General features: G+C 38.9%; 1 protein-coding gene across 4 annotated transcripts in view; it reads left to right on the top strand.

The window, feature by feature from the left end:
* Casd1 (CAS1 domain containing 1) overlaps positions 1–26,658 on the top strand; it is a 43,575-nt gene that overhangs the window by 3,807 nt on the left and 13,110 nt on the right. The window contains exons 2-11 of one of the 4 annotated variants that reach the window (XM_057778064.1): positions 3,172–3,268; positions 3,798–3,918; positions 8,298–8,342; positions 9,803–9,853; positions 13,575–13,619; positions 14,044–14,167; positions 15,279–15,493; positions 18,424–18,846; positions 19,831–19,920; positions 25,572–25,691. In XM_057778064.1, the coding sequence (XP_057634047.1) occupies positions 3,172–3,268; positions 3,798–3,918; positions 8,298–8,342; positions 9,803–9,853; positions 13,575–13,619; positions 14,044–14,167; positions 15,279–15,493; positions 18,424–18,846; positions 19,831–19,920; positions 25,572–25,691 (1,331 nt within the window). Of the gene's footprint in view, positions 1–3,171; positions 3,269–3,380; positions 3,466–3,797; positions 3,919–8,297; positions 8,343–9,802; positions 9,866–13,574; positions 13,620–14,043; positions 14,168–15,278; positions 15,494–18,423; positions 18,847–19,830; positions 19,921–25,571; positions 25,692–26,658 lie in introns of those variants that run through there. The other 3 variants (XM_057778055.1, XM_057778073.1, XM_057778082.1) reach the window with 3 other exon arrangements.

Below are 26,658 nucleotides of genomic sequence, written 5' to 3'. Positions count from 1 at the left end.
AGAAAAATTTAAGTGATGTTTTCAGCACAGAATAAACTTGCTGAATCTTAGACATATTCTTCTATGGAACATAATGAACGCATGCTGTATGAGCTAGTGCTTTTAGAGTTGATGGGAGGCAACACAACTGTACGGCCACTCAGTCTGAAAAGCAACTTGTTACTTATGAAGCCTATTGGAGATTTTCTTTAGTTGTTACTGGCGTTTTTAGTTTCTTGGTGTGCTTATTTATTTGGTTTGTTCTTGCTTTCCTTTCTGTTGTTGGGAAATACCATGCATAAGAAGTGGAGTATCTGTATTCACTAACCAGAAAGATTATACCAAGCATAACAGAGAAAAGAAGAAGATAGCCATTCATCTAGATAGTTTGAGCATGGAGCCAGCTCTTTGGGAATTGTCTTTAAAAGTTGTATTACTATTTTGATTTCTCCAAGTTCTTTGTAGTCTAAGTTGGATATATTAAAATAACTATCAGATTTATATTAGGCAGTTGAAAATAGCAACTAGAGATTCCTTTTTTGCTTATGATATAGTTGAAAAGGGTTTGCATATTGTAAAAATAAAAAAGTAATACATTGTCTTATTTTAACAACTATGTATGCATTTACTAATTTGATCTGAAAGCATTTCCTTCCTAAGAGAATGTGCTTTAGAATATGGAGTTTTAGAGAATTTTGTAAATCATGTTAATTTATTTTTAATTAGGTGTGTGAGTACTTATTCCTGATATTTTTATTTTGTTAAATGTGAAAAGGCCACTCTTACATATTTAGCAACGTCAATTACCAACTGGCTTTCACTGGCATATGAAAGAAGGCTGTTCCCTGAGAAACTGTTTGTCTCTGGAGTACCGTGTTGGTAGAGCTTGGTTACTGATCTCTTCAAGTTCCCTTTGCTATAGGATTTTTCTAAAGTGGGTCCAGGACGTTAGACCTGTTGTTTCTCGGTAGATGGCCCAAGGAGCCAAATGTTGGCAGTTGTGCCAAGAACGAAAAGAACTCTGCATGTCAAGCATTTCTGGAGAAGAAATTAACTATTTTAAGTTATGGGCATGTTACTTCCATCTGCACACATGAAGACGCTGCGAGTTGATCAAAACGACTGTTTTTGTTTAGGCTTTTATTAAAAAATAGAAGGGTAGAAATACCCACAGATTTGATACCTCACTTTTGCACTCATATTTTCTAAAAAGTAGTTGTTACTAACTCACAAGTTGGTTTTGTATGTATATCTGAAAAGGTAGAAATGCAATAAATATCAATTTTTTTCTCATTTTAAACATACTATAATTTATAATAGTTTTGCTGTAGGCTTATCATAAAATACATGCAGAAGAATATTTTTAGGAGAATAGCTTAATTGTGTTTTTCTGTAATCCTTCCTTTATTCATTTTTGGTTATTTGTGTGCTTTAATTTTGGGGGGGGATCTAGAACTAGATTTTAAAAATAGGAATGAATTGAGAACTATTTATATCTAGTATAGCTTGTTAGAATCTTTGAAATATAAAACTTGCTGAAGATACATTTGCAATAGAAAAACTCAGTCATTGGTATCCTGCACTTGTTACAGTTTTCACCAGTAAGATGGCAGCATTGGGAGTTCTCCCTTCTGTTTTGTTTGGGACACTGAAGCAACAGCACTTTTGTGTTGACTGTTTATCCTTCTGGTGTGTATTATGGCAGTCGAGACAAACAAATAACTAGACTGAGAAAAAGAGGTGTGAGTGCGAGGCTGTAGTCCAGTGGTGGACTGCTCCTGTGCTGTGCAGGAGCCCTGGGTGGATGCAGTCTCCAAGGAAACAGAAACAGCAGCCATCTTTCAGTTCCTTGAGTCTTACCCCGAGTGCCTCCATACTGAGTGTTTGTCAGCTCTGCAGTGGTCCTTTTATTGGAGCACTTAGCCTGCCCTAACATGATTAAACCAACTTTAGCGTGCTGTTAACTGTTAATAAGAAACTAGAGATTAACTTTAACTCCTATTTTCCTATACTCTGCAGTTAATGCAAATATCTCCCTTTCTTCCTTTGGGTCCTGGGTCTTTGGTTAAGGTAAAATAAAATGGCCAAAGGATGTAGAATGGTTCTCCCAGTTTACACAGAGCCAGAGGGGTCCTAGCCAGGAACTCTAACCCTAGGTTTAAACCAGGTTTCTAGATGCTAATGCAGAAATGTAGTTGTAATGGGAGTCATTTCCAAAGGCTTTCCTTTAGCCCTTATGCTTTATTTTTCTCAGTCAGAAACAAATTGATAAAATGCCCTAAAACTTATTTCAGATTGAGTTGATGTCTGAGGAAAGAAAGCGGAGCTAGAAGAAACCATCAAAACGGTGACCACAGCATCTAGGGGTTAGAAGTCCTTAGTAGGCACCAGAGGCTTCCTCCTGCAGCAGATGAAGTGATGCAGGGACCCACAGTCAGAGAGTCTAAACTGGTCCCTCTCCTCTGAAATCAGGAAACACTGTGGAAGAGAAGAGGAAAGACTGTAGAAGTCAGAGGAGATGGAGGACACCCAGGAAACAGGGCCACTGAATCAACTAAGCAGAGCTCATCTGGGCTCACAGAGACTGAGGCAGCAAGCGTGGGGCCTGCATGGGTGTGCACCAGGTTCTCTACATACATGTTATGGCTGTTAGCTTGGTGTTTCTGTGGAACTCCGAACAGCGCGAGATGTGTCTCTGACCTTCTTTCCTGCTTTTGAGACTCTTGTTCTCCTATTGGGTTGCCTGGTCCAGCCTCAATATGAGGGATTTTGCCTTAGCTTATTGTATTTTATTTTGTCCTATCTGACTGTCATCTCTTGGAGGCCTACTCTTTTCTGAAGAGGAAAGGAAGGAGGAGTAGATCTAGGGGAGAGGGGTGGTGGTGGTAGAACTAAGAGGAGGGGAGGAAGGGAAACCCGTTGGAATGTGTTGTATGAGAGAATTATTTTCAACAGACAGAAAAGAAGTCCCTTACAGGAAGTGGGAATGCTAAGTGACTCTTTTCCTCTAGCTTGCTGATATGTTGATGTGTGCCATGCTTCTGTGAAACACTTGTGTGCCTGTGGGAGGCATAAGGAAGTCTAGAAAACTTTACTTCCTGACTTCAAGGACTCTGAATAAGACCAGAATACGCAAACTATAAAAACTAAGTGAACTAATGTTTACACCACCATGGTGTTTTACCATTACAGGCAATGATTCCTGTGAATACCTTCTCTCAAGTGGCAGATTTCTTGGAGACAAAGTTTGGCAACCTCACAGTTGTATGATGCATAAATACAAAATGAGGTAAAATGTCTTCATATTGCTTGGTTTTTTTCCTTGCATAATTCTTAATATGTAGTGAGAAGCAAACATGAAGGTGATACAGTGCTTTGCAGGTGGGTGGAGACTTCCTGAGAGGAGAGCTGGCCTGGCCTGGCCTGGAGCTGCCCCACAGCTTTAGAGGAAGGGCTTGGACCAAATAGCTTTATCTGAGATAACAGGTAATGAGGGCAGAATGTGTCAGGAGCGGATGTGTTCTGTAACCTGGATTCCTGAGCCCTCAGCACAGAGCAATGGGACAAAGGCCAGTAGAGTTAGAATGCTTCTCGGATGTTTAACGCACGGGGTCTTATTGAGTTAGTTGGTAATGAGGACATAGTCTAGCAAGTTAAACAGACTTGGCTACCTAATTCTAAAGTTGTGTGATTGGCTGTCTAACAGGTTGTGCTGCTTTTCTGTTTATTTGTTTTTTGTTTTACATTAAACCATGTTCTTTCAACTTCAGTTAGGTTGACTTTGTTTTAATTAATGTTTTTTTTTCTCTCAATTTCAGTGAAGCAAAGAATTGTCTTGTAGATAAACACATTGCATTTATCGGAGATTCCAGAATCCGTCAATTATTTTATTCTTTTGTAAAAATAATTAACCCCCAGTTTAAAGAAGAAGGAAATAAGGTAACTCCCCCTAATCCTGTGCCTTCCCCATGCTGGTTCAGACACTGTCAAGTGGGTATCTACAGGAGGAGCATGGTAACTGATAGTGGGGAGATGACCCTTCTTATTTGATGCCGGGAACGAGGAGCATTTGCTGTAATAGGGGTGGGGGAAAGACATGGCGGCTCAGGTACTGTCAAGACTCTTCTCAAGAATCAGTTTTTCTCATGGAAAGTTAGTGAAACCTCTTAGTAAGGAGATAAGGAGAAAGTACCTCAACCCTTGTTAGTACCCTGACACATTCCTTTTTAGCTTTTAACATATTTTAACTATTTAATATGTTTAAATTATTAACTAATGTTTAATTAATATATTTTTAATATATTTTTGTTTTTAGTATATTTAATGTATCATAATCTTTCAAAGTATAATTTAATATCTTGCTTTCTCCCACTGCTTATCATAGTTCACCATATTACTGTGTATCGACCTAACTGTCTTTAGAAGCCACATATTACTGAGTGACTATATGTAATTCCAGGTATTGACCTCATTTTTTTTTTTTAGATTTTCTAGTTTTCTTAATTTTTTTGAACAAGAAAAGGCATTTCCACTTACTTTGTTGAGTAAAAACTCTACTTCTTAAAAATTTTTAGTGTAGAATAATGCAAATATTGCGTGAAAGACTTTAAACATTCAGTGTTATTTATTCTTGCTCCGGTGTTTCAGTATATACTGTAGTTAGCAGTGCACACTGGCATCTTGCCTTCTGCAGCCCTCCTAACACTGGCATTGAGCTCTGAACAGAGACAGTAGTGCATGTATCCTGCTCCTTTGATGAGGACTTTCTCATTTTAAAAATAGACCTTGCCGTGAAAACTGACAAGGATTACTATCTTTCCATCTACTAATTAGCTAATTTGGGGGAGTGAGCTATTCTGCTATATCCTTCTATTATATGTCTTTCTATCCTGTCTTCAGACAGCGTGTGGTTACATCCAGGGAGAGGGGGTGGCAGAGGATGGATAATGCAGGCTCACCGTGCAGACCAACAGGAGCAGCTCATGAGTTTGCAAGGGGAATCTGTCTGTGACATGAACTTTCCTGAGAAATCGGAGATGTTCAGAGTGGTGTCAATAGTGGGTCCTATATCCTTAGAAACTGTGCCTTATGAGAATAATAGAAAACAGTGACGTTAGCTATATATTGTTTGGTGTTTGTAAACATATATTCCATTAATATTTATACACACAAAATTTGATTTCAAAGAAACAGTTTAATATTTATAGGTTTAGAATTCCTTCTGGAAGTCAGTATATTGAGTTTGTCAGTTATTGAGAAAACTACAATGGCTTACTCTACACATATATGATATACACTATGAAATGTTTTATTTCCTAATGGAATACTTAAGTTTGCAGCATTTTTCTAAGAATATCCAGTCATCCTGTAAATTATCAAACAAGATGCATTTTAACTTAAATACATTTTTAAAAGAAGCAAGAAAAGATAGTGTGTCCCAGTTCTAAAGAACAGATATCAAGGAAACAACTCATTCCAACTTCTGAGCAAACCTTTGCCAGATTATCTTTTGTATATTCCCTTTTCCCACACACCACAGAGGCAGACGTTGCCTATCCTGTGTTTATTGTTGTTGTTGTTGTTGTTGAATAGAGTTAAGAGGTATAAATTCCAAATCCAAACACAGCAGAGAAATAGTTAAGCAAAGAACATCTCCCCGAGTCTGGTGTCAAGTATGTATTTTATACACATATGTGTACATATATACTCAAATGTAACATACACATAAATACATCACTTATGTGTATATGTAAAAGTGTTTTGGGGTTTTTTGGGGTTTTGTTTGTTTGTTTGTTTGGTTGGTTGGGTTTTTTTTTTTTTTTTTTGGTTTCCAAGACAGGGTTTCTCTATGTAGCCCTGGCTGTCCTGTAACATGCTTTGTATATCAGGATAGCCTCAAACTCACAGAGGTCTGCTTACCTCTGCCTCCCAAATGCTAGGATTAAAGGCATATACTACCAGCACTAAAAACTTAAAAAATATGTTTTTACAAAGATTATTCATACATTAAAAACTTATGTGTACAGAAGGTAGAAACCAAGCAAGATGGTAAAACTATTTAAAATAAAAATAAACACAAATAACCAAAAAATTTAAACTGAGCACAGATTTCCAGATTTCTTTCTGAAAAGAACACTTTCCTATTTAGGAAAGTGTACCTAAAATAAAGAACGGGAAGGCCTTTAGTTACAAAAAGAGTAGTCAGTGAATGCCTGCTGAAGAAAATAAGCTATATTAAAACAAGAGAAAATAAATATTTAGCCAAGAACATTACCAATACAGAAAGTTGCTTTCTAATGAAAAATGGTCAAATCACTAAGAAAATTTAAAAACTATGAGGTGTATTGTAATTGAAAACTTTCCCATTGCTCTCGATGAAGGAGCGACAAGCAAACAAAACTAGCAAACATGGCTGAGCTGTGGACAGTCTTGACTTTTCAGTGTTTTAGCCTCGACTTAGATGACCACTGTGGAGAGTCTATGGCTGGGACTTAGATGGCCACTGTGCAGAGTCTATGGCTGGGACTTAGATGATGGCCACTGTGGAGAGTCTGTGGCTGGGACTTAGATGATGACCACTGCAGAGTCTGTGGCTGGGACTTAGATGATGACCACTGTGGAGAGTCTATGGCTAGGACTTAGATGATGGCCACTGTGCAGAGTCTATGGCTGGGACTTAGATGATGACCACTGTGGAGAGTCTGTGGCTGGGACTTAGATGTTGGCCACTGTGGAGAGTCTGTGGCTGGGACTTAGATGATGACCACTGCAGAGTCTATGGCTGGGACTTAGATGATGGCCACTGTGGAGAGTCTGTGGCTGGGACATAGATGATGACCACTGTGGAGAGTCTGTGGCTGGGACTTAGATGGCCACTGTGGAGAGTCTGTGGCTGGGACTTAGATGATGGCCACTGTGGAGAGTCTGTGGCTGGGACTTAGATGGCCACTGTGGAGAGTCTGTGGCTGGGACTTAGATGATGGCCACTGTGCAGAGTCTATGGCTGGGACTTAGATGGCCACTGTGGAGAGTCTGTGGCTGGGTTTAGCCACGTTACTCCACTAAGAAGCATGTCTCAGTTGTGTCAGAAAATTGGTGCCAGTCATCTCTTTTTGGCAATTTATTGGAGCTGAACTTGATAAAAGTTTTAGAAGCCTACAGTAAATTTTTTAGTGATGAAATGTTAGACACATCTTCATTAAAATCAGGGGAAAATCAATGATGTTCATTATTACTGCCTCTCTTCAACATTTTATTAGTAGTACTAGTTGAAAAAAATGTAAAAATGTAAGTTTTGGAGAGAAGAAAACTCAGGAGTCATATGGCACAGTTACGTTCTTGGACGAAGGAGGGTAGCTGGTGATAGGATGGATATATAAATATTACTTGCACAACTCAAAGGTGTGAATCAGTTATGGTCTACAGAGCAGTAATATGGAGCTAGAACTTTAAAAGTTATACTATATGAACTACCAAAAAGAACAAAGGCCAACCGGGAAATATGGGATATTAGTATGCACAAGAACTGTAAAACTTTGCTGAATGACATTCTTAAAGTAGTATAACTTGCCAGGCATCGTGGTGCATGCCTTTTATCCCAGAGTTTGGAAAGCAGAAATAGGAAGATATCTGTGAGTTCGAATCCAGCCTGGGTCTACAAAGTAAATTCCAGCACACCTAGGGTTGTTACACAGAGAAACAGCTCTGACTCAGTGGTAGATGTGTCCTTGGTGAGATGACTCCGAGTATAAAGTTGTCAGCTTTAAGCAGCGTGATCTGTAGGTTCAATATCAGTCCTAACCGAATTTGTTGTGGAATTGCTGGATTGATTTTACATTTTATAAAGAAGGGCAACATACCACCAGTAATGCCAGCGAATCTTCAGAATAAGAAGGATCTGTGGTTTAATATAAAGCTTCATCTTAACTGTAGTGAATAGGTAATGCTATGATGGGGCAGAGCTCCACTAGCATAGAAAGAGACTAATAGGTAGGACAGCACACACGCACACACGCACACACTGCTCAAGAGTCCTGGATAAAAGAAGGTCTATTTAATTAATTTTGCGGAAGTACTTGCTAATATGCATGGGAAAAACTGAAATTAGATCCCTACCTCATACCATCAAATAAAATAATTTCTAGGTAAATTTAGAATGATCAACACGTTAAAACTTTTTGGAAAAAAAATAATAGGAGAATATCTTTATTACCTCAATGTAGGGAAAAGTTCTACACTTAAGAAACAAACTTCTCACTGGGGAGATAGATGATGAGTTTAGAAACTAATGTTTCTCTGCTGTCTCCTTCCTGTGGCAGCATGAAAGCATTCCTTTTGAAGACAAGACTGCATCACTTAAAGTGGTAAGTTCGTGTTACTAATGAGTCAAATGTGGAAGCTATATCAAAGGCAAATTTATTTGGAGATCAACTCATAGTCTGTACATTTTATCCATAGTAAATCGATTTCAGTGTATTCTTTAAAATACGTATAGATAGCAAAGTAGTAGAATGAATGTCTGTGGATATTTTTATGGAAATTAGAAAATTTTGGTCTTTCAAATTTTTATCCAGGAAACAATAATCTTGTAATTTGAAACCAGTGTGAATTTAGGATTAATGTCCATTAATAAATATATGTAGGGAGGTGGAGAGGAATTGGGAAAAGTAAAGGAAGAGAAGTAATCAGGATACATTATGTAAGAAAAATACCTTTTTAAAGGGGGGACAGGGATCACAGACCTTTGAGTCTTCCATAGAGTTGAGAATTGGACCCACACAGCCTCAGAGAGGTGAAAAGACTCAGCTTCCTCACGCATCAGTAAAGATGGAGGAGACAGTGTCTACCCAAGATGATTGGAGCCTCTTGTAGAGAATGTCTTTTGTCACATCGAGCTTTGAAGATAAAGTGAATCTGTTTCAATATAAGCATTAGGAAATTCTGGAAGCCAAGCTAATGAGTGGCTCATGCTTGGGATCCCAGCCTTGCAGAGGATAAATTTCAAAGCTAGCCTGGGATGAAAAGTAAAACCGTGCCTCTAAAAAATAATTGTGTTTGAAAGAGGGCAACACTTTAGCTTTATTGTGTTTTGCTCCATAATTTTCAATTAATAAATTATTAATTTCACATACTTTAAAAAGATATATGGACGTTTTCTGAATTCTCAGTCACAGTGAGAATTAATTAGGGATTCAAGAAAAAAAATGTCCTTAACTTAAAAAAGTTCCAGGACATTCTAGTCCTACATAAATGAAAGTGGGGTAGGGTTATTGCAAGGAAAGAGTGGGGCAGAAGTCCTGTACAAAGGAAGGAGCTGAAAGTAGTTTTCCTTCTTAATAAATGGTGCTTTCGTAAAGGCCTCAAGGATAAGGAGGATGAGCGGTGCCCAGGGAAAAAACATCGTGTGCAAAAACCCCGGACGTGGAGCACACAGGCGCCTTCTGGGGCTGACAGGGAACCAAGAGGGTCATGGTGAGAAAGGGTGGGAGCAGCAGAGGGAAAGGCAGAGGGGCTGGTAGAGGCCACAGTCTGTGTCTTCTCAACAAGTGCAAGGGATCCCACATTTTATTCTGAGGACAGTTCTGGGGTTTGAGTAAGGATTTTTCTGCTCAAATGTGGGGAGTAGAGGAGATGAATGCATACAAGAACTGTCATGAAATGCTTGGTTAAACTGAAATGACAAAAGAAGATGTCCTAGGCAACGTGACATTTTACTTTTAAGTACTCTGTAAGAAAATGTTGATTTTTATTTGGAATGATGGAAATAAAAGTCTATTTTTGTTTTGTTTTTTTGCTTTTTCTTTATTTCTAACATTTCTCCCAGGATTTTCTTTGGCATCCAGAAGTTAATGGTTCTATGAAACAGTGTATCAAGGTGTGGACTGAGGTCTGTTTCTGAAAACAGTCTTTTGTGTCTATAAGCAAATTTAACAAGCCATTGAGAACATTGTTTTTCCTAATCGGTGTGGGACTGATTTGTGTACTTGGATGATGAGTAGCTGTTATTAAATATCCCTGCCCCATTATCAACAGGTAGGTAATACTTAGACTCTCTTTGTATAGGATCCTCTTTGCTGCTGTCACTTAGGTAATTCAAACTCAGAGGGCGACATACATAAGAAAGAAGGTTCGAGAATATGAAGCCAGAGACTGGGCATGTAAGTCAGGGGCCAGGAACTTGCCTAGCATGAGTTAGGCCCTGAGTTCAGATTGTGTGTGAATGTGTGGGCCGGGGGGAGAGAGAGAGAGGATAGTAACATCAGTTGAGATTGAGATTGATTGATTTAGTACAAGGCTAAGCTATGTAGTGAGCCCTCATCTTGAAGATAAACAAACACAAATCACACAGAATAACACATAGTCTCTTGATACTTTTCTGGGGTTTCTTATTCATAAACAAGCACTAAAGGGGACTTTCTTAGTTTTACATTCAAAGACTTTCTTTTTATCATTGCATGTATGATGTAATAAATAGGAGTAGTATGTTCTAGCCTATAATATATGTACATAACTTAGAACAGCAAGTATATTCTTGATGTCAGAGAATCTCAAGACTCTTGTAAGTCCATCTTACAGTCTCTGCAGTATTCTCCACAAAGCTAATACCAGGCTTTGGATGAAGCCTTCATTTTCCAGAGGCATCTGCATTGGCATGAACAAAACACTGTTCAGTATTATGTTTAAAAATGAACCACATTGCCGGGCGATGGTGGCGCACGCCTTTAATCCCAGCACTCGGGAGGCAGAGGCAGGCGGATCTCTGTGAGTTCGAGACCAGCCTGGTCTACAGAGCTAGTTCCAGGACAGGCTCCAAAGCCACAGAGAAACCCTGTCTCGAAAAACCAAAAAAAAAAAAAAAAAAAAAAAAAAAATGAACCACATTGCTGTGGTATAATGCTCTTATACACTGTAAAGATTTGTCACTCATACCAATTAAATAAAACACTGATGGGCCAGTAGCAGGCAGGAATTCTAGGCAGTACGATCAGACTAGGAGAAGTCTGGGAGTAGGAAAGGCAGAGAGTCAGTCACCAGCCAAATGCAGAGGACGCAAGATGAGAATGCCTTACTGAGAAAAGGTACCAAGTCATATGGCTAAACATAGGCAAGAATTATAGGTAAACTTAAGTATTAAGAGCTAGTTAGAAATAAGCCTGAGTAATATGCCAAACAGTTTATAATTAATATCTGTGTGTTTATTTGGGACTGTATGACCGCAGGTCTGGATGGGACAGAAACTTCTGTCTACACCACATTTTGGATGAGATATGCATTTTTAGGGTCATGTTGGAACCTAGTCACCATTTATAATTCATTTGTTTAAGGTAGGTGTTCAGATGTATGGACTGCAGCTGAGAAGGTTACAGGGGACCAGTATCAACTCAGGGTACCTAAGAATGGTACTGAGAATGGTCAGGGGCCAGCAGCAGTTTTAGTGTGTCTGGAGCTCAGTTGTGAGTCCTTCTTTATGTGTGTTTGGTTTTAGTTCTTTTCTTGGGGGAGACTTGCTAATACATAGGGTAAGTTGATACCAGAAGAATAGTAGTATAAACTACATTAACTTTATTTTCCTGCCCTTTAAAAATAAACTACTTTTAAATTGTTTAGAGTGGATTTCCTAAAGGTAAGGACACTGGATTGAATGTATTCTATATCTTGAGGGTAGTAGACATCTATTGAAACTGGTAAACAGACGATTGCTGAGGTATAGTGGAGAAGGAATAGAGAAGTGGCCTAAACTGAAGAAGCTATCTGTTTACGCTGGATTCCTTAGGTGAGTGAAAAACCAAGCTGAAAGTACTTGGGTAATCTTGGGAAGTTTTGGTGTGGATTAAGGTGGAGAGAAGCGGTTTGCACAGAAGAAGCTGAATAAGTAGGAAATTTAGAGACTAGAGATGAAAATTTATGGGAAATTGAATTATCCGGAAGTGGCAGGAGAAGGGGAAGGAAGAAAAGCAAGAGAGAAGGGGCTGAACTGTTAGAGTGCAAGGAGGAGACTTCAGAGGTGGACAGGCTGTGGTGAGACTTTAACTAGGTAAGATGAATGAAACTGCAGACTTGTCAGTTCCGACTTCATCACTGGGCACTAAAACAGTTGAAATGATGGACCATGTTCAAACTTAAAACCCTGTAACATGAGATTTAAACAAAAGAAAAAGAAACTGTCCTGCAGAGGAAAGACTATTCTCCCAAATAAGTGTTTGCTTTTAAGTACCGGAGGTTGCGGGAAGGGAGCTGGAGCTGGAAGAATGGTCTGCTGAGTAAAGATGACTCGGTACTTCCGGGTTGAAGGAGGAAAGGTGGGACAGGACAGGAAGGCTATTTTATGAGTTTCGGAGGAGAGGACTCATGCATGGGTCAGAGCTGCAGAAGTGAGAAGGGAGCTCAGTCAAGGAAAGAGTATGAGGCTAGGGTTGAGAAATGGAAGTCCATTTCTGGACTTGCTCCTTAGAGGAAGATTGGCGAGGTGAATATGGAGATGAAGTTGGAGCTGTGGACGTGAGCTGGGGGTTGTGTGGAGGGTCAAACTGTATGTTGAAGAGGGCAAGAGGATGTGCTGGAAGAATGTAAGACTCAGGATCACTGCTCTAAGACCAAAAAAGGGAGCTACCTAGGGGTGAGAGAAGGAAAGAATGATTCTAAGAAGTATGGTGCTGTAAAAGGAAGCGCGTGGGAAATGGGCATGTCTACCTGAAGGGAGGTGCCCTCTCAGCCTGCGTCAACATCATGATGAGAAGTAACAGTTGTCAACTGACTATTCTATAGGGAGGATTTTAATATAGTGCTTATTTTCATTTTTCGCAAAGATGCATTGAACTCAAAACTTAAAAAAATGGTATTTTGACTGTTCCTGCCAAGCTGAGAAATAACTTACTATTTTTTTAAATGGGCCCTTACTGCACAAGTTCAATATCATCCCTGCCTATCACAAGGCACTAAGACTGTATTTTAAAATGAAATGTTTTAAGAGAAGATACTAAAACTCAGTACTATGTATATGTTGTCAATTCGGTTGCACTAATACATGACGTAACTTTTACAGATAGTGCACCTCACAGCCAGTGACTGTTTCTAGAGTTTTTCTTCTTTCCCACATGTGATCTTTAGTAATTAACAGTACATTTTGTTAAATTCATGTTAGATTTAGCCTTCCCAACAGATTGCATTTGCTTAGAGCACTGTGTTTTGTTTCTCTCTTGCACTGTGTACCCTTAGCTTCTGTGAACACCTCCTCGCTGACTGACGTGATGCACTGGGGCTTCACTCTAAGCAACTTATTCAGAATTCAGAATGATAGCAGGTCATGTTCAGCTTCAGTAGTGTGTGTGTGTGTGCATGTGTGTGTGTGTGTATTTCTAAGAACACTATAAAGAATTAACTACATAAGTATCTTTTCATGCAGTGTAATCGTGTAGCCATGTAAGCTTTTAGCTGTTAGAGATCTATCATGTAGTAAAAATACTCCAGTAAGGGCTTCCGTAGACTTAAGGTGCATTGGTAAGGGACAAGGGTGTATAAGGAAGACCGTAGCTGGTGTTGCTTGTGTTCGGTCCATGACCTGGATGTAGTGTGGCTATAAAGCTTTCCTCCTTTAGGACTCGGTCGCGAAGCCCCATGTGATTGTCGCAGGCGCAGCCACAGTAAGTTCTTGTCTGCATTCTTACAGCGAGACCTTTGCTTCTCTCTTACGTACATGCTAAGAGAAAGCTGATTTACATTAAATACAATTCTTGGTTGTGTTTATATTTTAATTTCCATTTTGATTATAATTAACCAGACTGATGAATTTTAATAAAAAGGTCTGAATGAACTGAATAAATTTAATGTTAAATTGCAGTATTATTTTCTATCTAGAATTATATTGAGTGTTAGACATTCAAAGACTGTTTTATAGTGAATTTTTATAATTGTGAGCATGTATTTCATTAAATAATTTGACTAAATTTATTCTAGTATTAACTAAAATGAGAATTGTGTTAAAATTATTGTTACAATAGGTGCATTATACACTTTACTTTTCTGTGCTAAGTGCTGCCTTAATGCTTAACTTCCGCTGCTTCTTAGTGGTCCATCAAGATTCACAATGGTAGCGAGGAAGCGCTGGCGCAGTATAGAGTGAACATCACCTCCATAGCTCCACTCTTAGAAAAGCTGGCAAAAACTAGCGATGTTTATTGGGTCCTACAAGGTAAGGAATGAATAATGAAAAAATGTCATTTTATATATATTTTAAGATATAGGTTTTATTATATCCTTCTTCAAGAGACAAAATTGCTATTTTCTGAGAATGAATTTTGAAATAATGTTTGCAAGATTAGAATAAACCAGAGGGTCTTGCTTTCTTTTTTAAATTTAAGAAATAAACTTATAGGAAGCATAAAATAAATAAAAAATGTCCTCCAACCAGTAGAGTGGCTGAAAAATGCAGTGAAGAGATAAACCCTGAAGACAAATGAGGTTTCTTGTCAACTGTTTTCCTTTCTACAGGGCACATTCACTGCTAAAGAAATGCAGGGAAAATATTGACCCTCTTTGTATAATATTGTAATCATTAGAAGTAAAGATATTTGGAAACCGCACTGTCTTTAAATTGACATCATCTAGTTTATACTGGGTATGAAAGTCGCATTAAGTCAGCTCATTTCAGGAATTTATTGAGTGCCCATTATTTAATGTTCCACACAATATGAAATGCCTTGGATATTTTAGCAATTCAATATCTTTGTCAAAAACTCTTACGTTTATTTCCAAATTGGAAGGGATAAGAAAGTGTAGTAAGGAACTGTTGCACCATCTTTGTTCAACTTATAGGCTCATGACAAACCTTTCTCTCATGAAAATGAGAAAGAATTAACATATAATAGTTGATGGAAATGGACAGACCTGGGCCTGTGTGTCACTTCCAGATTGCCTGAACAGACGTCCCAGAATTGCACTGGGGCCACAGAAGCAGATTGGTTATTGTTCCTTATTAGACATCCTTCCATCATCCAGTTGTAGTTTCTTATCATCTGCATCAAGAACTTTAAACTCTTGGGCCATGCTGCAACACGAAAATGTTTTCCCTAAAGTGATAAAAGTTTTATAAATTGAGCAAGATATTGGCTCAGAAGTTGAATGGAAGATAGGAAATCATTGCCAATTTCAGCCAGCTTTATGTAGAAGTAATTTACTAAGTACCTGGTCCTACCTCGAGTTTAAGAACAGACTATGGAATGTGGACTAAGTAGCATGTGTGGCCTGCTTTTACCGCTAAGAAGCTTTGAAGTGTTACTTTGAAATGTGTTTCCCATGTGCAGATCCCGTTTATGAGGATCTCCTGAGTGAAAACAGGAAAATGATCACAAATGAGAAGATAGATGCCTACAATGAAGTTGCAGTCAGCATTCTGAACAGCAGCGCCAAAAACTCCAAGTCCAATGTCAAGTTGTTCAGTGTTTCCAAACTAATTGCTCAAGAAACCATCATGGAGTCTTTGGATGGCTTACACCTTCCCGAATCCAGCAGAGAAACTGTAAGAGTTACCTAGATGTCAGGAGGAGAGACTGAATTCAATTGCTAACACCCATGAGTCATAAAAACAGGATTACAGTCCTAATTACTCATGCTGTCTAAATGTACATGTAGAAATAATTTTGCTTTCTGTTACCTAGATGAGGCTAGAGTAAGTAAAAAGTGTCTTATTCTCCAAAGCTTGAAGACTCCGCTGCTGTAGTAGAGAAAACGAATCCTCCTCTAGCGTGCCAGTCACGGTTGAGAAGCTCTGAGTTCGTAGCATGCACAGAGGACTGCTTTATGTTCTCCATCCCTTATGCAGACTCAACTGAAGTGGGGAGCACACATTTTCAGATAAAAAAATCATTTTTATAACCTTATGGTTCTTGTACTTCATTATTCAAGGTACAGATTAGGGTGCCTGATGCAGAAATTTTAAGTGAGAAGAAAAACTTTGTAAGTAATCACTTTGTATGCTGGAACAAAAGATTTAGAGTGATTTCTTTTTTTAAAAAAAGTACACGTCTTCAATTGAAATAGAATTACATCAGTTTCCTTCTTCCCTTTCTTCCCTGTGGCCCCTCCCAGGAGCCACCTCCAGCCCTTCCCATATGCCCCCAATTCAAAGTCAGTAGCCTCTTTTTCTTTATTGTTACTGCTACACACACACGCATATATATATATATATATATATATATATATATGGATGTATGTGCACAAATATATAAATACAACCTGCTAAGTCTGTTTTATTGTTTGTATGTGTGTGTGTGTGTGTGTGTGTGTGTGTGTGTGGTTGTGGTTTCAGGGCTGACAACCAATGAGAGGGCTCATCCCTGGAAGAGACTTAATTCTCCTCCTATCAGCAATCTGTAGTTCTTTGTCTAGGAATGGGACCCCGCGAAATTTTCACCCTTCCACATTAATATGTCCATTGATTTGGTCCAGTCTTGTTTGTACAACCTTTTCAAGAAAAGATTGCTCCCCAAGCAGATTTCCTGGTGTTCTGTCTCTTACATCCTTTCTACCCCTTCTTCCACAACATTGCCAGAACCGTAGGTGTAGGGCGGTGATTTAGATGTGTCCATTGTAGTTGGACTCCCTACGATTCAAGCATCTCTGAAGTGTGTCCAGTTGTGGTTTTCTGTCATGGTGTCCATCTGTTCCATTTACATCCTCTCTGTAAAGAGAGGCCTCTTTGGTAAGGGGTGGTAGCTACACTTACCTGTATGGAGGATAAGATTTAGAATGTAGTAAGGAATTATGCTGGTCTACCAAAGTGCTAGTAGTAGATTCTTTTTTTAAGGACCATGACCTTACTAGCTTTGGGAAGTTGGCTTAGTTTCAGTCATGATTTCCCTTCTCTTGAGAAGGCTTACGACCAATTATACAGCTGTTGGTTAGCACCAACATGTAAATGCCACTTAGTGCATGCACCTTTACATTTAGTTACCTCACCATGCTGGTCATTGTCATGGTTCCCAGATGTTGCAGGTGGGTAGAACTGTTTGGTTGTTTCCCTCCCTTGGCAGATTGTGTTGTATTTTCGGGTACCATAGAGGCTAGACTACAGGAGAGAGGCTTGAGGGTCAGGTTCAGCTGAATCTTCAGAGTCTTGTGCCTAAGTGTGTATTGTCTTCAGCAATAGGGACCCACCCTTGAAGGGCTTCTGAGTTTCTAAAAAGTAGTGGATCTCAGGGGTGTGTGGGTATACGAGAAGAATTAATCACATACTTATATTGCCATACTCTTATAATTGAAAAGTTTTGGCATTAGATGATTATTTTATTTTAGCAAGATCTAGCAAGGAATTCTATAAGCTTAAATGTGTTTGTAAGGAAGAATTTAAATTTTAAGGAAAAAAATAACTCATGTCCCTTGTTTTAGTCCATGAACTGGATGTAGTGTAGCTATGAAGCCTCTTTTCTTCCCTTTAGGATTAGGTTGCAAAGGCACTTTATCAGGTATCGAAAGGGCTCGTGTCAAATGTTGTGGTAACCGTCCTTCTGCAGGAAAATGCCTGTGTTTGCATAACCCCATTTCTCTATATATATAATGGTCTTTGAAGACTTGGAGAGAGTTGCAGACCTTGTAAGAGAATCTGTAGACCAGGGTTCCTGAGAACACCAGCTGGAGAACTTCCTTGGTCCAAAGGCTAAACTGATAGGATTTTCTAAACACTTGAATCCTCTGACAGCTTATGCTCTGTGGCAGCATCTGAGGCCCTCAGATGCCCACATTGGAGTTTTCATAAACCTAGAGTTTGACCAATCTTTTAACTAGACAGAATCTTGACAGCTCGCCTCAATAAGTTTATTATAATCAAACTGTTGAGCATTCCAATTTTATTAGCAATAGATATCTTAAAATTGTACTCATAAGTTGTCTATAAGCTGTGAATTAAATAAAAGGCATATTGTCAATATTGTTAGCTAAGAATTATTAATTTTTTCAGTAATAGTTATATTGCATTCTAATGTCAAGACTGGGACTTGATCTTAACTATTCTGATTTTGGAAGTCTGCTAATTAAAATTCTTTGGTATATTTCATCTGTCAGTATTCCTTTTTTTTAAGTTGATCTACTAGTAGTCATCGAATCTGTGAGCTTTTTGCTATTTTTCATTGTTTTTTGTTGTTGTTCTCTAAAAGAACAAAACCGTGTTAGTGCATTATAAGTAGCAAGGCAGTGTTGCTTCCCATGTGCCGTGGGTCACATAATAAAACAAGCTTCGTTCTGTGACCATAACCAGAGAAGTTTTAGACACCCAAACTAGCTCATACAGAGTGCAGGAATACCATCACTCGCATGTGTGTCTGGGAAGGGAGTCTAAAAAATACAAGAGATTTTGGTTTTGATGTCAAAAGCTCACCAGTATTCACAGAGGAAAATGGAATATGAAATGTGTCACGAACAAGATAATAACCGAAGGAATTGGTCTGTCCACAGAGTGCGATGATCCTCATGAATGTGTATTGTAATAAAGTTCTGAAGCCTGTGGACGGTTCCTGCTGTCAACCTCGGCCTCCTCTCACGCTCATACAGAAGCTAGCTGCTTGTTTCTTCACCTTATCCATTATTGGGTATTTAATTTTCTATGCCATTCATCGTAACGCTCACCGGAAGAATAAGCCATGTACTGACTTGGAAAGTGGTGAGGAAAAGAAGACTCTTCTCAATACTCCTGTGTCTTCAATAGAGACACTTTTACAGTCTTTCTGCAAACTTGGACTGATTATGGCTTATTTCTATATGTGTGACCGTGCAAACCTGTTTATGAAGGAAAACAAATTTTATACACACTCATCATTCTTTATTCCAATTATCTACATATTGGTTTTGGGAATATTTTACAATGAAAATACAAAAGAGGTAAGAATCGTCTACGTTAGCCCATGTTATCCTCCTGCCTCGTTAGAGAACCTGCAGTAAAGAGCTATAGTCACTGATTTACTGTTTGTAAGCCAGAGCTTACAAGCATGTTCACAGATGAGGAAGAAAGGCCCTGCAGTTCACTTAGCAGACTCTTAGCCACCCCTCTGAAACAGTGAAAACATCCCAGGCCGACAGATGGAAGCTTGCCCTGGGAGAAGGTTTCATGACTCACGTTGGTTTTGCCTGCTTGTGGCTAGGGAAAGTAGAATGATTCCTTCAAGTACTAGATGCTATTTATTGTCAGTTAAAATGTAAATATATATGAGGAAATGCTTCTATTATGAGAGAACTATTTCATATTTATGTACTTATTAGATGTGTCCACACAAATTAGAGCTTGTATAATGATGTGGCTTTTGCGCATGGCATTTTGAGTTTTCTGATTTAGAAGTGTGCCCATTGTTCAGAATTATTTCTTAAGTTTTCTACAAGGGTATATTATTTGAATTCTTCTGATAAAGACAGCTCCTTTATGAGGATGACCAATCATTTCTTCATCATACTGTGAGAGTGTGCTTAGGGAAATAAGTTCTAATGATAGAACATTTTCTGTCAGTGAAGTGTAAAGGAACCGTGAGATCTTTTTTTAATTCTGAAATACTAAAATTTTGTAAAGAAGATTGTGGATGCCATTTTTAGATCTATAAATAGATCTGTCATCGTTTCTGTGCCATTTAGAACCGGAAGGACCACCCAAACCCCTCAAGATCTCATTATAGTTGTCTTTCAAGTTGATGTCACATTTAGGATAGTTTTACTGTGTCTTTTAGTGAGAAATAGAGGCTGTTTACCCCAACCATGGTTCTTTGACAGGAACATTAGCTTTAAATACTGTCAGAAAAATGTTACATTCTTAATATGTCCTGCTCAAATAATGACTTCCCGATGGGTGTTAAAGCAGTCTTTGGTTCCTTTATGCAGACTAAAGTATTAAATAGAGAACAAACTGATGAGTGGAAAGGCTGGATGCAGCTTGTGATTCTGATTTACCACATCTCGGGAGCGAGCACAGTAAGTACTTTGAATCTACGTTCAAAGCATATCGAAAGTGGTGTTGCCTAAGTGCCCTTCTCACTTCCTACCCAGCGACCTCATGCTTCCCCCAGGTCTTTTGAAAATCTTTCATTTTAAAAGCAAAATCAGTTTTCTTTGAAAAAGATGAAGCAATGATTGATTTTGTATTTATTTACACTAAGTTCTTTAGAAATTAGCCGATATCTTACATCATCTTATTGAATCGCTAATTTGAAGTTGTCAGGAAGCTTTGTAAAGGGCAAAGGATTTAGAATAGGTTAATTACTATAAAAAGAAATCAAATTTATAGTCTGTCCTTCACAGTGTTTTAAGAAATTTTAATTAACTAGTGTTGCATTTTTAAAATAATTTTCAACATTTATTTTTAATCACGTCTAGCTGTGTGTCTGTGTTTGGGCATGTGCACATGAGTGTAAGCACCTGTGGAAGCCAGAGGACTTGGATCCCCAAGAGCTGCACTTACAGACAGTTTCGAGCTGCCTGATGTGGGTGTTGGGAACAAACGCATGTCCTCTGCGAGAGCAGCAAGTGCTCTCAGTCACTGAGACATCTCTCCAGCCCCTACTAGTTTTATATTTTAAAAACTTCAAAACTTAGAACTTTTTTGCTCTAGTTTTTTCCTTCTTCTCAGGAATTTTATGATCTGGACTGCCTCAGATGTGGGAGAGTTAAGAAAAACTCTAGTTCTATGTCTTAACCTTCCTGGGCAAGCCTGACAGGGCCTTGTCATAGAGGCTCTCAGAGTGAGGAGTCCGACTCACATGGAAAGCGTGTGAAGATTTAACGTTGGGAACTCATTCATAATCTGTGAAGTACCACGTTGTTTTATTGCTCCTTTGATTACACCAAACTCATCTGTAAATATTCAGTGCTTGAATGATGGTAAATTCAGACAAGAGGAGAGTGCTCTGAGAGATGTATTGTTAAGATTGCACAGCAGCAATTAGTGAGTAAGTAGTATTGCTAGATCTTTTTCTAAAAAAGAAAAAGCCATAGTCTTCCTTATCTTGTATTTTTGAAAGTTGCTGAACTTCTCAGTTTTATGGATGTTTTATTTGAAGGCACAAAGCAAAGGAATGAAATTGTGCTCCTTTTGGGAATTCTCTGGTTGTGCTATAAGCTTGCACCAGTGGTGAGATTCCTGTGGTCCCTGCCACTGTAAGTTTGAGCTGCAGGTAGTGAAGCTGAGAGCATGAAAGAAATTCAGGGCAGATGGCTTAGGACTTGTGGCATAAATCCATGAATTCTCTGGAAATAAAAAGAAGTGACTATTTCTAGGAACCTAGAAATACCACTGGCCTATGAATAAGGACTTAGTTAAGAGTGGGGGTAGGGGCTTGTTTTAAGAACGTGCCATTTACAGACATAATTAATTGCTGACATATTAAATGGTGATATTTCTATCTAAGAAATTAGGTAGGAAAAATTCATGGCAGATTAAGTTCCTCAATTTAGTGACTTCAGAAAGGAATTAGATTGTAAAAAGATGAAGGCAATTTGGCATTCTCGTGTAATCATTTAGCAACCCAACATTTAATACATCTTTTTAGCCTGCCTCTCAATACATTCTCATTTACAATTAAAAAAAAAAAAAAGCCCACGCCGTTCTAGAAGGACATACTTTAGATTAGCAGATCATTTGTGATGATTAATTGTGTGTCCCTATTCTGCTATACACATTTTGTTGTTAAAAATTACCTGTATCTTCACTGGAAAAGTGTTGTTCGTGAGGTTACAAGATATTTGGGGGCTCCATTCCTGGGTAGTTGAGAGAGTAACCTTATTTAAAACTCTAACAGCATGGTATTGTAATTTTCCGGCCGTAATGTTTTAGATTAAGTGTATCAAGGAATAGTTTTGTTCCCTGTTTTTCATGCTGGAAAGAAGCCTGTTAAAATTCCAGAATTAGTAAATAGTCCAGGCAGACAGTATCAACATATTGTTGGCATATACATTCTTTTAAAATAAGGTTTATATCAAATATGCTTAAAATGCAGAGAGACTCAATTTGGCATCTGCGCTAGACAATGATATTTGTGCTTCATTGTGGTTTTTTTCCTTCTTTTTTGAGACTTTCATGAAAGATTGTGAGGAAAATTTGTAGGGCTCGAAAGTTAGCCTACCTCTTTGATGAAACTGAACTTCCAAATACAATGGAAGCTCTAAACTTTTGTTGTAATCTTGATACATGAAAGATAAAAGGGAAATGTGGATTTGAAAACAGATAGAGAGCAGATGAGAGTCGAGTGCATGTGTGACTCACTGTTTGCGGGTCAGGAATCAGAGCCCCAGCTTTGCACAGCCTAAGCCAGGACTCCACCACTAACTAAGGTGCTCCGCAAGCCTTGGGTGGTTGAAACAGGCTCTCACTGGACAGCCTACCTTGGTCTTGAGCTCTTTATATAAATAGACTGGCCCTAAATCTTTATGCTTCTGACCTCACAGACATGAACCACAATGTCCAGCACACAAAAATTTCCAGAGAAACCATAGATTATATTAATAACAATTTCTTGGCTAGTATAATATTGTGACCATGTAAGGCACTTCATTCCTTCTTACAAGATATATGGTATACCATATTAGGAATACCTTTGTTCTACGAGTTTTCAGCATAGTTTATTTGAGTACATTGTATTGGTCTTTTCTGTTGGTTTGAAATATTGCACAGTAAAAAGGAGAAATGGTATGTAAAATTTATGACAGACCAACACTGGTAGGAACCTGGAAATTTTCTATAATAGAATTGCATTACTTATTATAAATAAACAAGCTTAACTCTGTAGTCCCAGCCTTAGACTTAAAGGTACTTGAAAGTTTGCTTTCTAGAGAGTAGTAAAGGTGACTGAGAAAGGTTAGCGTAGGTTTGACATCTATTTTCAATACATGCAGAGCTGTCAGAGGAAGAGAGATGGACCTCAAGTGTGTGGCTCTGCAGCCAGACTCCACTGTGTTAGCCAAGCAGCCACTGAAACTAGGCAGAGCTAGGTAGAGCTGCAGTGTGCTGTTCAGATTGAGTATGACTGATTACAATCAATTTACACTGAGTTCACATTTGTCAGATTAGAAATAGTGAAGACTATTGCTTTTCCACTTAAGATGTTAAAATGATAGTTTTAAAATATTTTTGTTAAGTAAATGAAATCTATTTATTAAAATTGGATTCATCTGTTTCTTTTAGCCTATAAAGGGCATAGAAGCCACTTTAGGAACCATTCAAGGGCTGACTTTAGCTCGCTGAACAAGCGGCTGCAGAGAGCAGAGCTTGCAGCCTCTGTAGATAGTCACATTGCAACTTTAGTGACAGGGGCCTTCATAGCAGTGAGTGACCTTCTCACAATGGAGTTGGTTACCTTAATAGAAGCATTTATGGAGCGATGACTCAATGGTTTACAAGTATGTTCTACTTTTCTAGAGGGCTCAAGTTCAGTCCTAGCATCCATATCAGGCAGCCCACAACTACCTATTACTCTAGCTTCAGGGGATCTGACTTATTATTATGACCTCCATGGGCATCTACATTCAAATGTACACACACACGCAAATTCTTTTCAATTGTGTGTACGTGCGCGCGCGCGTGCTTAAGCCTGGATGTGATTGTCTTCACCACAACCAGGAAGCTGAGACAAAGTAGATTGATTACAAGTTTGAGATCAGCCCAGACCACTCTACCTCCAAAAGAACAAAATAAAATCTTTGACTTATTCAAGCCCAGCATGATGGCACATGCCTTTAATCCCAACACTTGGGAGGCAGAGGAAGGTGGGTCTGAGTTTGAGGCCAGTCTGGTATACAGAGCTAGCTAGTTCCAGGACAGTCAGAGATACACAGAGCAAAACCTTGTGTTAAAAAAACAAAAATCAAAACCCCTCAAACCAACCAACCATACAATGACAAAACAACTTACGATGCATGCAGGAGCTCCTGTCCAGTATATTCAGGAGTGGAATGGACGCAGATGCTTTTCTGCTGGCTAATTTCTGAGGACTTTTCTTCAGCACCAAATTTCCACTCTTTCTCTGTGAATCTGAGATTCTGTGTTGTACCTTCATTGAGAATTTCTTATCTGATTAAGATGTAAGACATTTAGAGAAAGAACTAATGATGAAATAGAGTTCACAAAAGCTGTCTGATATGCAGCTAATTTCCACGGTAGTAACACAGGAGGAAGAGTGAAGAGAAGACTTTGAACTAGGGTCTGAGGAGGATAGGACTTGAGATCCTCCAGTGACTGTGGTGGGTCCTGAGGCCCTGAGCATGCTAGGCAAGGACTCAACCACTGAGCTAGCCCTCGTAGCCCTTGGTATGTTAAGTAGTCACTTAGATGAAAGCCACACTGGCCTTGAACTCTATGTATCGCCCAGGCTGGTCTAGACTTCGTACTCCTCCTGCCTCGGCCTCAGCCTCGCAGATGCTAAGATTACAGATACCACAACCTCCTGGCTTGCAAATAAGATTCCAGTAAATGTAGACACATTTAGAGGGAGAGCTGAGGGATGTACTGACAGGCAACAGAAGACAGGAGACAAGACCAGTTTTAGGGAGAGGCTCTGTCAGTTTGGTTAGAGTAGAGGCTCTGCAGAAGTGTATATGATAGATTGTAGGTTTGAAGGTTTGATCTAGGGTTTGTTCTCAAATAAAATAGCCTTTATGAAGGAAAGAGATACATTCCAAAATGCATGCATTTTAGGCTCTAAAGTTTCCTTAAGGTATACATTTAAGTTATTTCATTCTCCACAGAATCACTTGGGAAATTCACATTGTCCTGCAATGGCTCTACCCATTATTAAAGCTGGATAGTTGCAGAGTTATCAGGTGGCTAAAAACTCAAGCTAGTGAAGTTTAGTGAGTTTAAGGATTATAAAGGAATGCAGTAGTTATATCGTAGCGATAGTAGTTGCACTCCTAAAGGTGGAATGGCAGTGTAAAGTTAGGTTCCTAAGTACTTGGAAATATGGTAACATTTCCTGTGACTGACATACATAGGTTAAAATGTGCAGTGCTATTGAATTATCTTGGGTCAAAAATTAACCAGGTTAGCTAAGAGATAGAGCAATTATATTTTTCTTTATTATAAGGGGCAAGCTCATGAAACAGGAATGAGAAGTCCAAGCTCAGCTGTGTAGAGTGGGGAGGGAGGATGAGAGAGAGAGAGAGAGAGAGAGAGAGAGAGAGAGAGAGAGAGAGAGAGAGAGAGAGCGAGCTCATGCGTGCAGCAGGGCCACAGGGCATTTTTCTCCAGGCACCCAGAAAGCCACACCATAACTTGGTCCTGCCTCTTAAGGATAATTGATTGACAGATACCCCATCACAGTATTTTAATGTGAAGATGTAGTTCTCCAAAAACAATGCAGTGAGCACCTCCAGGACTTGGGCATGATGAAGATGGTGGCAATGAGGGTGACAGGGAGTTCAAACAGATACTTTCCCAAAGATGGGTGGTGAGAGATAGCTCTAGTCATAATTTCATATGTCTAATCTAATTGTTTTGCTAAGTAAACTAAATATTATAAGTAGTCCTTTAGCCACTGCCAAGGGTAAGGGGTTTGTCTTGTTTACTTCGAGCATCACGTCTTCGATGGGCGTGCTGTGCCATCACACACTGTCCCTGTCTGTTCTGTCCACAGTTCCTGCCAGTGTACATGCACATTCGGGTTCTGGTTGCTGCATATCTGTTTCAGACAGGATATGGGCACTTCTCTTACTTTTGGGTCAAAGGAGACTTTGGAATCCATAGAGTTTGTCAGGTAAGAATGCAGTCAGTTCTCTTCTTTCAACTCAGCATCCTTTTCTGTCTACTTGTTAAGAAATATAAATATGGTCATTATGAGATCATGAATCATAAGGATTTATGAAATATCGCTTTAAGGTTGTTTTCAGTGTTCACTGTGTAGTAATTTGAGATAGTTTATCGTGATGGAAGGAAAATACAACCTAGAAGCACATATAATAGCATCAGTGATCAGAGGTCACAGTGGTGGTCGTCTTCAGTTTGGTAGAGCGATACCCACTGAGCTGAAATGAACGTGCTTTCCCCCTGCCTGAGAAGAGGATTAATACTTACAGACCTTCTGCTTTGTGCTAAGCAGTTCCTAAGCATTAGTTACTGCTATTGCAACCCTGAGATATCATTTTTCATGATCATAGGTGGGAACAGAGGCTCTAAGAGGCCAATGCTCTGTACAGGGTCATAGAGTCAGTGGCACAGGACTCACGAGAGCCTGCTCACAGTCTACATGTTGTTAATAAATTGAAACTCATATTTGATATGGCTCTAATGAAAATCACAGGGACTTTTTAAAACTTAAATGATTCTACTTTGTGCCTCTGACACCTATCCATCTTTTCCCAAATGGGTAAATCAGCATCAAGCAGGAGAAGAATGGACGCCTTTTTCTCGAGGCAGTCCTTTCTCTGCCTATATCCCTAAGAGGCCGGTGTATGATTTCTTCCCTTTATTTAAAAAGATGACAACTGGAGTTACAGGATAGTGAAGGCTGGTTTTTTTTCCTGGAATTTTGTTAGTGTAATAATGCATAGGTTTTTATATTAAACTCTTCAGTGACTTCAGGACAAATAAACCTTGGGGATTGATAAAATACACTGGTATAGTCGTTACTGAGTCTTAGATGTGTTACTGTATTCAGGGAAGTCTGTCTTTGCTTTTCATGTATATTGGGATTTGCTTTTCGTGTATATTGGGAATGAAAACCG

This window comes from Chionomys nivalis, chromosome 1 (assembly GCF_950005125.1).
Source record: "Chionomys nivalis chromosome 1, mChiNiv1.1, whole genome shotgun sequence".
NCBI lineage: Eukaryota > Metazoa > Chordata > Mammalia > Rodentia > Cricetidae > Chionomys > Chionomys nivalis.
This window is presented reverse-complemented; position numbering and strand designations above follow the sequence as displayed.